At 34.3% G+C, this 16,395-nt stretch overlaps 1 protein-coding gene across 1 annotated transcript in view; it reads right to left on the bottom strand.

Annotated features, from left to right (window-relative positions):
* The window catches only part of si:ch211-127i16.2 (probable flavin-containing monoamine oxidase A), an 84,280-nt gene that overhangs the window by 33,146 nt on the left and 34,739 nt on the right, over positions 1-16,395 (bottom strand). The window contains exons 9-10 of the mRNA XM_056467070.1: positions 4,182-4,282; positions 1,663-1,821 (exon numbers count right to left, since the gene is read on the bottom strand). Coding sequence (XP_056323045.1) covers positions 1,663-1,821; positions 4,182-4,282 — 260 coding nt within the window. The remainder of the gene's footprint in view (positions 1-1,662; positions 1,822-4,181; positions 4,283-16,395) is intronic.

The following is a 16,395-nucleotide window of genomic DNA, read 5'->3' as shown; positions in this document are numbered from 1 at the left end:
GACAGACATGTTTATATCATCATGTTTATGATAGATTTATGACAGCTATGTTTATATCATCATGTTTATGATAGATTTAAGACAGCTATGTTAATATCATCATGTTTATGATAGATTTATGACAGCTATGTTTATATCATCATGTTCATGATAGATTTATGACAGCTATGTTTATATCATCATGTTCATAATAGATTTATGACAGACATGTTTATATAATCATGTTTATGATAGATTTATGACAGCTATGTTTATATCATCATGTTCATAATAGATTTATGACAGATATGTTTATATCATCATGTTCATTATAGATTTATGACAGACATGTTTATATCATCATGTTTGTGATAGATTTATAACAGATATGTTTATATCATCATGTTTGTGATAGATTTATTCAATTCAATTCAATTCACCTTTATTTGTATAGCGCTTATACAATGTAGATTGTGTCAAAGCAGCTTCACATAAAAGGTCACAGTAAATAGGAACAGTGTAGTTCAGTTTGTAGTGTTTAAGTTCAGTTCAGTTTAGCTCAGTTCAGTGTGGTTTAATAATCACTACTGAGAGTCCAAATACTGAAGAGCAAATCCAACGATGCGCAGCTCTACAGATCCCGAAACATGCAAGCCAGTGGCGACAGCGGAGAGGGAAAAAAAACTTCACTAAAGGTGGAAGTGAAGAAAAAAAACCTTGAGAGAAACCAGGCTCAGTTGGGCACGACCATTTTAATTTCTCCGCTGGCCAAACGTTTTGTGCAGAGCTGTAGTCTCAGTGGCGGAGGCTGGAAGCTGGCCTCAGATCATGTTTGTGATAGATTTATGACAGATATGTTTATATCATCATGTTTGTGATAGATTTATGACAGATATGTTTATATCACCATGTTTGTGATAGATTTATGACAGCTATGTTTATATCATCATGTTCATAATAGATTTATGACAGACATGTTTATATCATTGTGTTTATGATAGATTTATGACAGACATGTTTATATCATGTTTATGATAGATTTATGACAAGTTACATTGTCTTGTGAATGTCAAGTTGTCATGACATACAGTTACAAGTTGTGACTTAATTTTGTTTGTATAGAGACATCTCAAACAATGTAATTTTTCATAACTAAGTGAATGACACTTAATGACATTTGTCATAAGCATGCGAAAAATCTCATTTATACATCATACTCATGATGATAAATGTCTTATGAAAACCACCCTTCAAGTAAAAGTCTGCCCCAAAATACAATAGAAAATACAAGTATGAAAAGTATAAGTGGATGAGAGCAGAAGTCTCAGCACATTACACTTACAATGGCCATGGGCCTTTTACTGCAAAAATAAGATCTCTTCAAGTTCAGTTAGATAAAAAAAAAAAACTAGCACATAAGCCCCCAGAACAAAACATATGGTGTTTTCAGCTGGGTATTATGTCTGATCTACTTTAGAGGAGCAGTTTTTTAGCAACTAAATGTCAATATGTATCTATTTTCACCTCTTGACTCATTGTCTCAGTGTTCTCTGAACGTGTGAAACTGAGAATAGACCTGACGCTGGAACATACCAAATTTCCTCCTCTGTATCTCGCACTCCCTCTTTCTATTTCTCACTCCAGCACAGCCCTCTATATGTTATTTAAATGCTTTTCTCTCACCTTTCTGTCGCACCAGTCGCGGGCCTGTATTCCGGTGATGAACCCCACCAGAGCCGGGTTGCCTTTGGGGCTCGTAGCATCAAATGTGACACTCAAAGGGCAGCTCTCAGAGGGGCGAACCACGATTTCCCCAGAGAAACCCTTTTCTCTCCAAAACGCCTGTGAAATTAAATAAAAACATGCAGAGAATGATTAGCATTGAAAATAAAAGCTTTCATTCTTTATTAAAAGGAATATTAAACAGACATTAGATGCATAAATGTTAACTAATTGTTCATAAATATGAATTTTATACAGATTTGTGAGTGTTTAGATTGTTTCTGCACACTGATTATCACTCAAGTGGCTTAACTTTGTAACTGAAAAGTCTATCCATTTATAAAGTGCATAGAAAAATCGATCTAACTTCAAACTTATTGGTAAAAAATCTATATCAATATATTGATATAAAATGTTTTAAAGGTCAAATAGTTCATGCATTAGAGTCCATGCTGATTAAGCTACTAAAAGCTTGAAATTTTGGAATAATTATGAATATTAAATTGTAGATTTGTGATTATTCATATACGAAATCTGCATACTGATTGTCACTTAAGTGAGCAATGTGTGACCAAGTGTATTAAAAAGGTATGTTTTTCTCTAAAAAAAAATCATCAAAATGTTTTAAAGAACAAATAATTCCTACGTTTGTATCCATGCTATTTAAATTATTAACTAACAGCACTGTAAAAAGAGGGGGAAATGAACTTATGTGTTTTCTCCCATTTGTAAGTTGATTTGAATAAAAGCATTTGCTTAATTCTACTCATTTATATTTTACATTTATTCATTTAGCAAACTCATGCATACTTAAAGGTGGTCCCATATGTGGCTTCAAGTGCATTAATAAATGTGTTATACATAATTCATGAAAATATGCAATTAGAGATAATAAGGAAATATTAAAACACACGGTTTAAGCTCTCAGGCAGGTTTGAGAACACAAGTATACCAGGGTGCTGCGCAGAAAAGTTCCCTCTGAAAATTTCCACCTGATCCACAACAGATTTTACAGAACATTTTGTTAACGCTGAAGTAAAACTGTATCACGTTATTTAGGTCACGCCGGAAAGGCTTTTATTTAAAGTAACAAAAATATTCTCCAAATAATCCAAATTTCCAAGGTCAATGCATGCACAAAATTTTAGGTTAATCTCCTGATTATCCAACTGATTGACAAAATGGGAAGTAAAATCACACATAATAAAAAAGCCAACAACTAAATGTAGACAATAAAAATGTTTTTTTGAATTTGCATGCATGTCAACCTAATCTAGATTAAAAATGTAATAAAATAAATAAAAATAAATACAAAAAATACAAATATTTATTAAAATAGTTAGTCAATATGTTTGTTTGTGTGTGTGTAAGAGAGAGAGAGAGATTTATATAGGTTTGGTTTCTCATCAAAAATCTGAAAAAAGTTACCTATTGTAGAATTAATATTAATTATTCCCCTTAAATTATAACTATATGGTTATACATTAGCTACAACAGCATACCTGTCACGATCATTAGTGATCTAGCCTGGGCAGACCACTGGAGAACTACACATCTGTCACTCAACTGGACTACAAATACTATCATGCACCTCACACACACCAGTTCCTGATTTCCTCTGATTACTGATTACCACACGCAGCTGGAAGCTCATGATGAACTGATAACCAGGACTATATTCACATCCCACTCACAGATAAACTTTGCTGAGTCTTGTTTGTTATTGTAACACTGCAAAGTTTTTCCTTGTCTTGCCTTGTCTAGTCATGTTTTTGACCCTTTGCATAGTTTGTTTTCGTTGTTTTCGACACCTGTCCTGACCATTCACCTGTTTTTTGACTAAACTTCTGCATTAACTTCATGCTCATGTTTGCTACCTGTTTGACCGTTGCCTGCTTGACTACTCTTGTGAATAAACTGCATGTGAATCCTGACATCTCAATTGTCAGCATGCCTCTGTTACAATACCGTAAAAATATCTACTTTTGTATTAAACTAAATAAAACAGAACTAAAATAAAAATTAATAATAACGATAAATAAAAAATGCTGTCGAATTTTAAAAAATAATTAAAAATAATACACTTGTTGTATATTGGAGTCTTTTTGTGTATATTTAGTTTATCAAAATTTAAAAAACAAATTGAACAATTATTTCACATTTCATGCACCAGAAAATGAATGAATTACACCCCAGTTTCTTAAATTCCAAAAGACATTTCGCAGTTGACAGCAAAACCTCCCCTTCTGATTGAAGTTTAGTCTAAAGTCACAGCAAAGCCAAGATGAAATATTAAATTAAAGTGAGGGCTTACAGTGAATGTGGTAGACTGAGCATGCGGCAGTGGCTCTCCATGCCTTTGCACATTTTAACTTCATTATGGCATTTAATGCAATTGAGCTGCAGGCCAAGTGACTTGCATTGGGAAAGCCAGTAAAGCCAGCACTGGTATAAGTGGATGAGCTACGCATGTTACTCACTGTGGGGTAAGTGATGATAAACTTTGTCATGTGGCCCATGGGTAGAGACTTGATAAGGCGCTGGCGCTCGGATGGAAGGGGTGGCTCATAGTGGATCTGGGCTGAAAGGAAGGGCATAATCAGGGTGGCACTGAAGTAAATAAGAGCCATTTATCTTTAGAAAAAACTGTGGATTTGATACTGACACAAATCAACAAGGACAATTGAGAAAGTTAACAACTCCATTCGGAAAAATATTGATCTGCTTTGTTGTATACTGACTGCTGTGGAAGCACTGAAAACATTCTTAACACTCAAAAGGAACAACTCTAAAGTGAAGCAACACTTAACTTAGTTGAATAGAATGTTAGGGTACATACACAGTTATAGCATTATTTACTGTTAAGTCATGATTTCTCATAAACATACTAATCTACAACATTTTATCATAATAGGCCAATTCTCACATAGAGATACTGTAAGTATGTACACAAGGTTATGATGTTAGCATTTTGCTAAGCTAATACTAGACTCCAACAAGCATAAATAGAGTCCCTGCTGAAAAATCCAGCTTAAACCAGGGCTGGTTGGCTGGTTGGCTGGTTTAAGCTGGTCGACCAGCCTGGTTTTAGAGGGATTTTGGCCATTTCCAGGCTGGTTTCCAGCCATTTTTAGCCTGGTCTTAGCTGGTCAGGCTGCAAAATGACCAGCTAAAACCAGCTTGACCAGCCTGGTTTAAGCTGGAAATAGCTGGTTTTGGCTGGGCTCCCAGCCTGTCTAGGCTGGTCAAACTGCCAGCTAAGACCAGGCTGAAAATGTCTGGAAACCAGCCTGGAAATGGCCACAACCCCTCTAAAACCAGCCTGGTCAATCAGCTAAAACCAGCCAACCAGGCTAGGCTGGTTTAAGCTGTTTTTTCAGTAGCATTATTTAATTAGTTAGCTAGTTTTAGTCATGAATTCTCATAAACGTGCTAATCTACAACATTTTATCATAAACATTTGATTTAGCTGTTGGCATTTGTAGTAGTATTTGTAATTAGAAGAGGGTTTGATGTTGCTAAGCTAATGCTGTGACACTCAGTTCAGTTCAGAGGCATAAACAGTTCAGTTCTTACTTTGAAATACTGTAAATAGTATGTCATTACACAAGATTATAACACTCACATTAGTAGATTAGTTTATTGCAGTGTTCATATTTGGAAGTGTTGTGTTTACAGTATGTTAGCATTTGGATTTAGAAGTTGGCTATGCTATAAGCTGACAATGAGAACATAACACGCATTTATAAACATTTCAGGTAGCTAAAATTGTGTGTTTTATCAGTTTACTGATTTTATCAGCTCTTTCCTAACAATCCAATGCTTCGGAATGTTATGTTTTTGTTTGAATTTGGATTTAAAAGTATGTTGTGAAAAACTGGTGCTGTACAATACCTGAAACACAATTTAAGGTAATATTATGTAATATCATAATTGACTGTTTTTTTTTTTTGTTTTTGTTTTTTCAAATTCATTCTTAGTACTCAATGAAATATACACAGGCATAAAATACATGTTAGCGTTTAAATTTAGAACTCATTTTGATTGTAGTATTTTGCTATGAGCTGGTCATGTAAAAATAAGCATCATAAAAGAAAGTACTGTACATACAAATGTTTAATTGCAACTAGTTTTATTAATTCTATGTTAAAGGGGACCTATTATGTAAAAGTCACTTGTATAGTGGGTTTAAACACAGTTGTGTGTCGTGTCAACAGTGCACGAATATAGACAGTAATGGTCCAAATTAATTAATAATTTTTTTTTAGAATCACACTTGCTAAAAACAGTCTGGATACACGCTATCACATAGAGAAAGCCCCGCCCATTGATGACCTTCTGTCCCTCATTAGCATAAACAGCCCTGAGTGAGAAGCAACCATTCACCATTAGTTTTCACCTGCTAAAGATAATGCCAGTGACTAAGAGGATCATATGTTTTTCACATAGATAACATTAGTCCTGTTAGTCAAGAGGCATTTGTGGCTCCACCCTCTTTTAAAAAGAGCACAGTCTCATTTGAATTTAAAGTAACAATTTGGCAGTTTAAATTATGTGTGAGGTATTTTGCGCTGAAACTTCACATACACACTCTTGGGACATCTGAGACTTAATTTACACTTTGAAAAGAGGGGGAAAATAGGTCCCCTTTAAGAATGAATTAAACACACACTAATATACAACATCTTGATCCCATTAGCAAGCATCTTGAATGTACACTAAAAAAAGGGCTCTGCAGACAATTTATTTGGGTTGAATTTAAACAAATTAAATTTAGTAATGTTAAACGTAATTTGTTTGTTTAAACTCAATCCAAATAAATTGTTTAAAACCACTTAAAAAAATTTGTAAATCCAAAGAATCATGTTCAAATAATTTTTTTCAGTGTATATGTGAGTGGACCAAAAGACTGGAACAACCTTTTCGAGCACTCATCAAACATATTTTGTTGATACTGACTGTTCTAATAAAAATGATAAAGCATATTTGGTGCTATATTGTTGCATTTTAAAAATTGAATTAATTGTTGAAATGTGAACCTTTTCAAATAAAATGTTTTTTTGTAATTTACAGTCTTTTGTATCTTTACCATATTTACACTCAAGAGAGTTGAATAAAATAACAATATATTGTAGTAAAAAAATTACATCGAACACCAACATTAAATTTATTTTTACCTCGGGTGGTGTTAAGTATAGTTACATTTTCAACTCTGCCAAGAATTTCAATTAACCCTATTTAAAGTGTCAATGTGCTAACACTTTTGGAAGTGTTGAATGAACTATGGTGGGAGTGGATCCCATAAGACACTTTCAAAGTGTTGACATTGACTCACTTAGAGTTGTTTTGGGTCCCCATATTTTGCTGGGTAGATGTCAGCATTTGGATATTTTCTGTACGTTTGCGTCAGTTGGATATATACTGTACTGTGTATGTTCGCTTGATGTTAACCTTTTTGCTATAAGCTGAAGTTAAGGAACTCTAACAAGCATAAAAATAGACCATACACCTGCAACTACCTTATATTTGTACTTCCAGAGAGCTCATTGCATGCATTCTAGTATTGCTTTCACTGCAAAAGATGCTTGTAAGACTGCAGCGCCTGAGATTTTGTCTTACTCATTATGTTTAAAAGGCAGAATGATTAAGCGGTTACACAGTAAGATCAAGAAAAATAATAATAAAAATGGTCATTTCCTGCCAGAAGATTATCTAATAAATTTCCTTAAAATACTTAAAACACTGAGTAATTTAAAATATGAGTAAAACACCTGTGACACAATGAACATGTAAGCTTCCTTCATTGGCTCATACATTACTGACTGGCTTTAGAAACAGAGAAAATATCTCATAAACACAGCGGATTCTGGGCACCTGCATATATTTGGATAGAGGACAGGACTGAATAGGAATACAGAAAAACAGCAGACAGACTCCAAAATGAGAGGCAAGGCAGAGTGCGCCGGAAGACAGACAGGACGAATATGGTACAGAATAACTCATAGGTCTCAGATCATCGCTGGATATTGATTCAGGTTGCTATACCTTATAATCAAGCAGCACTTTGGCAAATTGGATGTAATACTCCAGTGACTAGCTCTCCATGGAATTGCCAATCTATTAAAGAATCCCTACGATTTAACACTACTACTTTGTTTTCTTAAAAGCCGTAATTAAGGCTTAGGCATTTCTGTAAGTGTGGGGTTTCCAATAACGTTATGAGCGCCCCTCAGGGCCATCTCCGTGTCTACGTAACGCAAACGCTGCCAGAAGGGACCCTGACCTCATTTTTGACAAGACAGCCATCTGGCAACAAGCCGACATGTGAAGAAGGGGGCACACAAATAATCACGCTGCACGAGTAAGAAAATAAAATAAAATCCCATAAATAATTGTTATTCAATAATAAATAATAATATGCTGCATGATTGGTCAAGTGAAACACAAGAGCTTGGAAATAAAAATCCTTCAGTCAAAAAGAAATAAATATTAAAATTAATAATAGCCAGGAAACATTAAACTGCATTTTTAAATATAATTTTAATCTAAATTTAATTTTACATATTTGTAAGAGGCGAAGGAAACTACAGTGGGTGACCCTTTAAACAGAGCATTACCTCTGAGAGTTGTACCGCCGCTGCACTAAAGGAGTAAGAACGTGTTTTTAGGTATGACCGCAGTTTGCAACTATGCCGTCAGGGGGCACAAAGGGACGGGATGCGAACGGACAGAAATATACAGTAGCTGTAAATACTCTGCTACTTTTAAATGAAGATGAAACAATGAAACAAAGCATTATAATTCCTCCATTAATCATTAAACATTTGTTAACAAGCTTTATTATCATTATAAACATGTTAAGTGAAATGAGGATTCATTTTGGAAAGTACAATTAAAGAAATAAAAGACAACTAAAATGAAAGTACAAACATACATACAAATAAGTAGGCCTAAATAAATAAATAAATTAAGCAGTGTTTTAGTCTAAATATAGAGAGATGTATCACTGTAAAACCCAACAGTCAACTTTATCAAATGAAATGAGTGTAGTTCACTCAAAATGTACTGAAAGTTAATTCTATTCATTTAAAAAGAGTTTTGAACTCAGTGTTGAAGGTAATGAGTTAATGAAATACCTCAATAATTCAACTTAAATGGAGTAAGCTCATAGTACTCATATAGATTAGTTTTAACTCAAATGATTTTTAGCAATCAGTTTCCTCAAACAGTTTGAGTTGCGTTAACTTATTGGGTTTTACAGTTCTCAGCTGGTTTGAGTTCTCTTCATTTATTGGGTTTTAATGTGCTCAAATTGCTTTGTTTACTCAAATGGATTAAGTTCACAGTACTCATTAGGATTAGTTTTGGAACTTAAATGGTTTCTTGCAATCGGTTTCCTCAAAAGGTTTGAGTTACCTTAACTATTTGGGTTTTACAGTGCACAGTGTTTGTTATTTTAAAGTGATAGGACTAGGGGAGTCAATAAATAAGCTTTTTTAGTTACGTTTTCATTTACAGTTTTCATTTACATTTTTGTTGTTGATTATATTTTACTGTCTCATTTTATGTCTCAATTATTGTACATGAATAATAAATGAATTATTAAATAGGCCTAAATAAATATTTATTTAACGATATTACCAGCGAGGCGCATGGTCTTAAGAGCTCAAGTGGAACGCTAAGTCATCAAAAGCAAAAAAGTAAATTGACCTACCTCAAGCAGATCACTAAAATTTTAATAAAAATAATTTTGCAGCAGGATGCAAATTAAGTCCCGCAAGTTTATTTTTAATAATAAACTGTAGTTTCAGTTCAGTTCAGTTGTTTAAAACATCAATGTTCTCCTTCAAATTATTTATTTTTTTTGTTTTGCTTTTTAAACTATTAATGCCTCAGTATTTTTGTGTTTTAATTTAAATTTCACTCATCTTGCATATGCGTGTGAAATATAATGCGCACATAACAGCAAAAAGGAAAATGCAGTCAAAAGTTATCACTGAAAAAAAATATTCAAAGATGATTCCTTGGATTTACTAACTTTTTTTAAGTTAAGTTGTTATAACCAATTTATTTGGGCTGAATTTAAACAAACAAATTGCAAAATGTAATTTGCTTGTTTAAATTCAACACATTTAAATTGTTTGCAACACTTTTGCAGACATCATTTTTTCAGTGTAAAGCTAATTCCTTAAAATTAGCTATATTAAAATACATAAAATACAAGTATAAAAAAGAAAACACGTTGTCAAAAGTCTGTCTATATAGGCTATTTTTATATATATTATGTAAGTGGGGCTGCACTATACATTGGAAAAAACTGACATTGCAATATTCTATTGTGAGATTAAGTATAATTTTAACAGATTAAATCAATAGCTCTATTCAAAAAGAATTAATATTTAGGGATAATTTTGGATAATAATAGGATGATTTTGTAGTGGAGCCCATCTGCATAAAATGTCATAAGCCAAATCAGATGACAAATACAGTAAAGCAAAGTTAGAAATGAAATAAATGCTTTATGTTTTATGGGAGTCTAACAGTATTTAGGTACACCAGCACCAACTTATCCAGCATATGTTTTACTCAGCGGATGTCTATCCAGCTGCAACCCAACACTAGGAAACATCCATCCATTCACAGTCATACACTTTGGCCAATTTAACTTTTTCACTTCACCCATACTGCATGTCTTTGGACTGTGGGGGAAACCAGGACTCTTGAAGGAAGCCCACACGAACACGGGGAGAACATGCAAACTCCCCACAGATACGCCAACTGACCCAGCCAGGGCTTGAACCAGCGACCTTTTTGCTGTGAGGTGATCGTATACTCACTGTACCACCATGACGCCCCATAGCATATATTCTGTACATAAATATAATTCATCTTTCTTAAAGTTACTTAAATCTTAATTTCCTGTACTTGAATGCTTTAATTGGGGCTTGAAATTCATACACAGTCACAGGCCTTAAAGCACATTCAAGCACAAACGATACATTTTTTGGTAACTTTATGGTTAAATTTAGCAATAACTCCACAATCTTGTGTGTTTTTAACTCCTATTCAACTAATTCTAATTCTACATTGGAGATCCTGCGATGTGACTATTGCGGATGTGCACATTGTGATATAGATAAAACTAAGTGAACATTTAGAGTTTATTCAAAACTGAAAATTCTGTCATTATTTACTCAACCTTCTCTTGTGACAAAACTGTTTGCATCTTTGCTTCTGCTGAACAAAAAAAATTACTATTTTTACAAATGTTGGAACCCTGTAACCAATGCAACCTTTCATAGTATTTGTTTTTCAAATTTTGGAAGCCAATGGTTAAAGGTTTCCAACATTCTTCACAAAACAATATTCTTTTGTGAAAAATAAAACTCAATAAGGTGTGGAACCATTTGAGGGTGTGTAAATTGTCAGTAAATGTTCCTTTTTATTGAGTGAAATATCTTTTTAACACAACAGCACACTTCTCACACAAAAAAAACTATATCTGAAATAATGAAAAGTGCATTAATCAAGCAGCACAATAATAATATAGGCCTCTGTATGTACAGTTAAGTCAGAATTATTAGCCCCCCTTTGAATTTTTTTTCTTTTTTAAATATTTCTCAAATGAGAATAGAGCAAGGAAATATTCACAGTATGTCTGATAATATTTTTTATTCTGGAGAAAGTCTTGTTTTATTTCAGCTAGAATAAAAGCAGTTTTTAATTATATATATATATATATATATATATATATATATATATATATATATATATATATATATATATATATATATATATATATATATATATATATATATATATTTTTTTTTTTTTTTTTTTTTTTTTTAAGGTCAAAATTATTAGCCCCATTTTTTTCGATTGTCTACAGAACAAACATCATTATACAATAACTTTAAGCTGTATAGAAGTGTCTTGGAAAATATCTACTAAAGTATTATTTACTGTCATCATGGCAAAGCTAAAATAAATCAGTTATTAGAAAGGAGTTATTAAAACTATTATGTTTAGAAATGTGTTGAAAAAAAATCTTCTCTCCACTAAACAGAAAATGGGGGAAAAAAATAAACAGGGGGGCTAATAGTTCTGACTTCAACTGTATATGTCTGTATACTATATGTAAAAGTTTCAATCCAAATATATTTAAAAAGAAATCCCAAGAGAGAAATTGATTTTAATATGCATGAAGAGAGCAACACACATATTATGAACTTTAGGCCAGCTTCAAAAGAACCTTATTTTAAAAGCCTATTAACTGCACTTTAATTTCTTGAACTTTAGATTCCTGAAGTATTTGACAAGCCACAATTCTTAAAAAAAGAGAAATAAGAGAAAATGAGTGGTGTGTTTATTTGTTTGTTTGCTTGTTTGTTTGTTTATTATTTATTTAGATAGGTATTTAGGTTTTTTTTAATGAAAAATGGAAAAATGAAAAATCCACACAAGATCTGATTTATTTCCATCTGCATCCAATTCCAAATGTGCTTTTAAATCAAATTCGTTTTCTCAAAATCTTGACATCTGACCTGTGCCTGAACTCACAGTCAATTCCCCTTGGAATTTAAACCCACAGTACAAGGACGGCATGTTTGCCCACAACAAATATTTTTATATATATATTTTTTGAAGCAGACATGCCCGTGCACACTATTGATGTGGAAACTTTATATATTGGTAAGAGATGCACACAAAGAAACATTCAGGAGCATAGAAACTTGCTTTCAACATCTGATCTGTGAATTCTATACATAAAAAGCTACATTCAATTTCTTAGCCGCGAGGCAGTAACTTTGCTGTTTTTGTAGTTGATAGTAGCTTCACTCCAAAGAGACAATGAACAAATGAAGATTATTCAAATACAATCTCTCTCTTGTTAATTCAATTCTATTCAAACAAATATTGGCTAATCCCTACTATGTTTTGCTTCAAAATTCTAGATATACAAACTGTAGAAAAAAAATATGTAAATGACTTTCTTCCCAGTATATATCAATTAAGTTATAACTACTATAAGTTCTTCATTTGTATTGCAAGGCTACTACAAGTGAATTGAGATATACTGATTTTCAATGAATATCATTATGTTTGCATAAAGCATGTTCCTATTTTGGTATTTTTTGAATACTGTAATGCTTGTAAAAACTGTTCTTCAAGTTGATTTGAAATATATTATCATGTGCTCTGCCAGAGCCTTCAGTGCCATATGATCCTTCAGAAATCTTCCCATGATCAAGAAGATTTTTTTATAATTACTATGATCAATATTTAAAACGGTTGAGTTGATTTTATTTGGGATTCTTCGATGAATAGGATAATCCAAAAATCTGAATTTATCTGAAATGCAAAGCGTTTGTAAAAGTATACACCATAATAGTACCACCATAGTATAATTGTATATGATTTAAATTGATCGAAGGTGACTAAAACTCTTATAATGTTACAAAACATTTCTGTTTCAGATAAAAAATGTTCTTCTGAACTATATATTAGACGAAGAAACCTGGAAAAATATAATACCAATATACCTGCTGTGTTTAACAAAAATATAATTTAAAAAATTAATTAAATAATTAATTAATTAATAATAATTCATTCATTTTCTTTTCGGCTTAGTCTCTTTATTAATCAGGGGTTGCCACAGGAGAATGAACCGCCAACTTATCCAGCATATGTTTTACGCAGCGGATGCCCTTTCAGCTGCAACCCATTACTGGGAAACACCCATACACTCTCATTCACACACATACACTAAATACAATTTAGCGTACCCAATTCCCCTATACCACGCTTTGGACTTGTGGGGGAAACTGAAGCACTTGGAGGAAACCCACGCTAACATGGGGAGAACATGCAAACTCCACACAGAAACGCCAACTGACCCAGATGAGACTCGAACCAGCAACCTTCTTGCTGTGAGGCGATTATGCTACCCACTGTGCCACAATGATGCCCATTTTTTTTTTTTTCTGAAGGATTGTGTGACGAGTCATGATCGCTAAAATTTCATCTTTGAAATGCAAACAATATCAGTTTTAATATGAATAATTTTAACTATATTACTTTTTTCAGACCATTAGCCATTAAATCTTGTAAAGTATTGGTCACATGCACAGAGATTTACTCCCATAAATCATGTCTTCATACCATTTTAAGTCTTATTTTGGGATCAGGCAAACACAAAGTGTTTATACTGTATTTAAGTGTGTAGTTTCTTTACATTTTTCAATCAATCTTCCCATTAACAGTAATACATTGTTCCATCAGATTGATTTGCTGAACACATACAAGCCCAAGATGAAGGATTTATCACATGAACCAATCAGTCACACCTAAACATAACCAGTCATATTCAATCATATTGAGATGGAGGCATTCCCTGCTCTCACAGAACTTTTCTTCCATTCATTCTCAATTACCCCCAGTAAACTCACAGCATTCAAGGCTTGAAGTGTAACTTTATCTGCTGGTGACCATGTTGGACAGCGTTTCCTTATAAAAATGTATTCACTTTTTAACATTACATTTTGTAATATAAAGCCAAATAAACCATTGAGAGAAATGCAGTTGTTTACACCCTCAAGACATGAATTCTTACACTAACTCTTGCAATTCATTTAAGTGCTTCTATTATTTTTCAAGGCTCCAAACATCATTTTAAAAGACTTAAAACAGGTGGCAGCCGAAAGCGTTTTGACTCAGAGGCTGCAATAAATTCTTAAATAAACTATCATCTAAAAATATAATAAAAAAAACAGGTTCGTTTAAAAAAAAATGGATACAAAAGCGCACTTAGATACTGTTGGGAAAGAAACTGTCACTAAGTCCAGCTGTAAATGTTTAGCACATCACCCAACATCCAATTTGGGTGGATCCAGCACTACGCAGAAAAGCATTTTAATTGGACCTAATAAATGTCTCCGTCCTGACAATGAAAAATCAACCAGGACAGGAAATGCAGCGAGGCGCTATGTGTATAATTTCGTTAAGCGACGGTAATCAGAAAAAAAGATATTTTGATTGCATTATGTTTCACGGATTGGACACTAATTGAACAAGAGGCTCTGATTAGCACATTTTCATCGAAATAACTTTCTCTTGATGTGTTAATAAAAAAATTAACACACAGCATGCCAATGTATCTTTTCTAAAGCGTGGATTTTTCCACGATTGTTTACATGTGAGCGACAATGGCGCGTCAGCTCATATGAATCAGTCTCTCTGAAAGGCTGTGATGGCAGATGGAGAAACAGATCTAATTTATCCGCAGTGACTGAGGCGTGGAGTTGCTCTCATTGATTGAGAGAGATCGCCCTGTGTCTGGCAGTCCATCATAGCTGTGTGCTGGGAAGCGACAGCGACTGTCTGCTTGCTTCAATTTGCTAGACGTTAGGAAATAGTAATGCCAGGACGTCACCAATCTGACAACCGCACAGGAAGACAAAGGGCTGCGCAACTGTACAAAGAAATGAATAGATGTTTGATTTACTGATTTTCGGATGATTTAAGGCAGATTGTCTGTATGACATCTTGGAGGTGGTGGAAAGAAAAATCATTGCAGCAAGTGAGGCTGGGACGAGAGCTGTGAGAGCGGTACGAGGCTGGTGGCACAAGTTAAATACCATCACCTGTGTGTGCCACCTGTCTCGAGTCTCATGGAGGAGCTCTAGAAACTTGAAAGGAGGAGAGACAGCAATGGAAGAGGAGAGAGGACCAGACCTGGACTCTTCATGGTTGCTTTTCAGTTCGGTGGTAATCATAGCCCTTATTTTATGTTTATTTTCATTATTAAAATTATTTCCTTTGGTTCTTCACCTCCTTTTTCCCAATGCTCATCAAACCTCATTACAATTATATTCATATTAATATATAAATTAGCGGCAGCACGGTGACTCAATGGTTAGCACTATCGCCTCAAAGCAAGAAGGTCGCTGGTTTGAGTCCCAGCTGGGGCAGTTGGCATTTCTGTGTGGAGTCTGGCTCTGGTTCCCCTACAGTCCAAAGACTTGCGCTACAGGTGAATTGAATAAACTAAAATGGCCGTAGTGTATGAGTGTGAATGAGAGTGTATGGATGTTTCCTAATACTGGGTTGCAGCTTGAGGGGCATCTGCTGTGTAATAAATTTGCTGGATAAGTTGGCGGTTCATTCTGCTGTGGCGACCCCTGATGACTAAAGGCTGATTTAAACTTTTGCGTTGCGTCAAGCGCACGCGTATGCTACGGCACGGTATACTGGTGGACGCATAGCCCTCGCCGTGGCCGTCGGCGTCGCTGACGCGCACCTCTCAAAAAATTTAACTACATGTCGCAACAACGCGTAGCACAAGCTCTGTGATTGGTCGGCTTGGTAACCCTGACGAGTGTGGGCGGGACCAAGAGTCGCGCGAGCCAGATGGAGCAATTGTTTACAAGTGTGGAGTACCGGATCGAAAGTTTTGTTTTGTGTTTACCTCATGGTTAAAGTTGTTGCACGTCTGTCAGTTCCTGCCGCAAAATGAGCTAGTTTGAACCACTTGTACATTAAGGAAGCGTTCAGAAAATACAAAACACCAGCGAAGAAACTCGGCACAGAGGAACATAAACACCTCACTGCCAACTAGCGTTTCGGAAGTGTTATTGCAAAGCAACAGAAACAGTGCGCAGGTGTATGAATGCACAGCTACGCGCGTTGCATGCA

The sequence above is a fragment of the Danio aesculapii genome, chromosome 10 (assembly GCF_903798145.1).
Source record: "Danio aesculapii chromosome 10, fDanAes4.1, whole genome shotgun sequence".
Lineage (NCBI taxonomy): Eukaryota > Metazoa > Chordata > Actinopteri > Cypriniformes > Danionidae > Danio > Danio aesculapii.
Note: the sequence above shows the minus strand (reverse complement) of the source record. Positions and strands in the feature narration are given on the sequence as shown.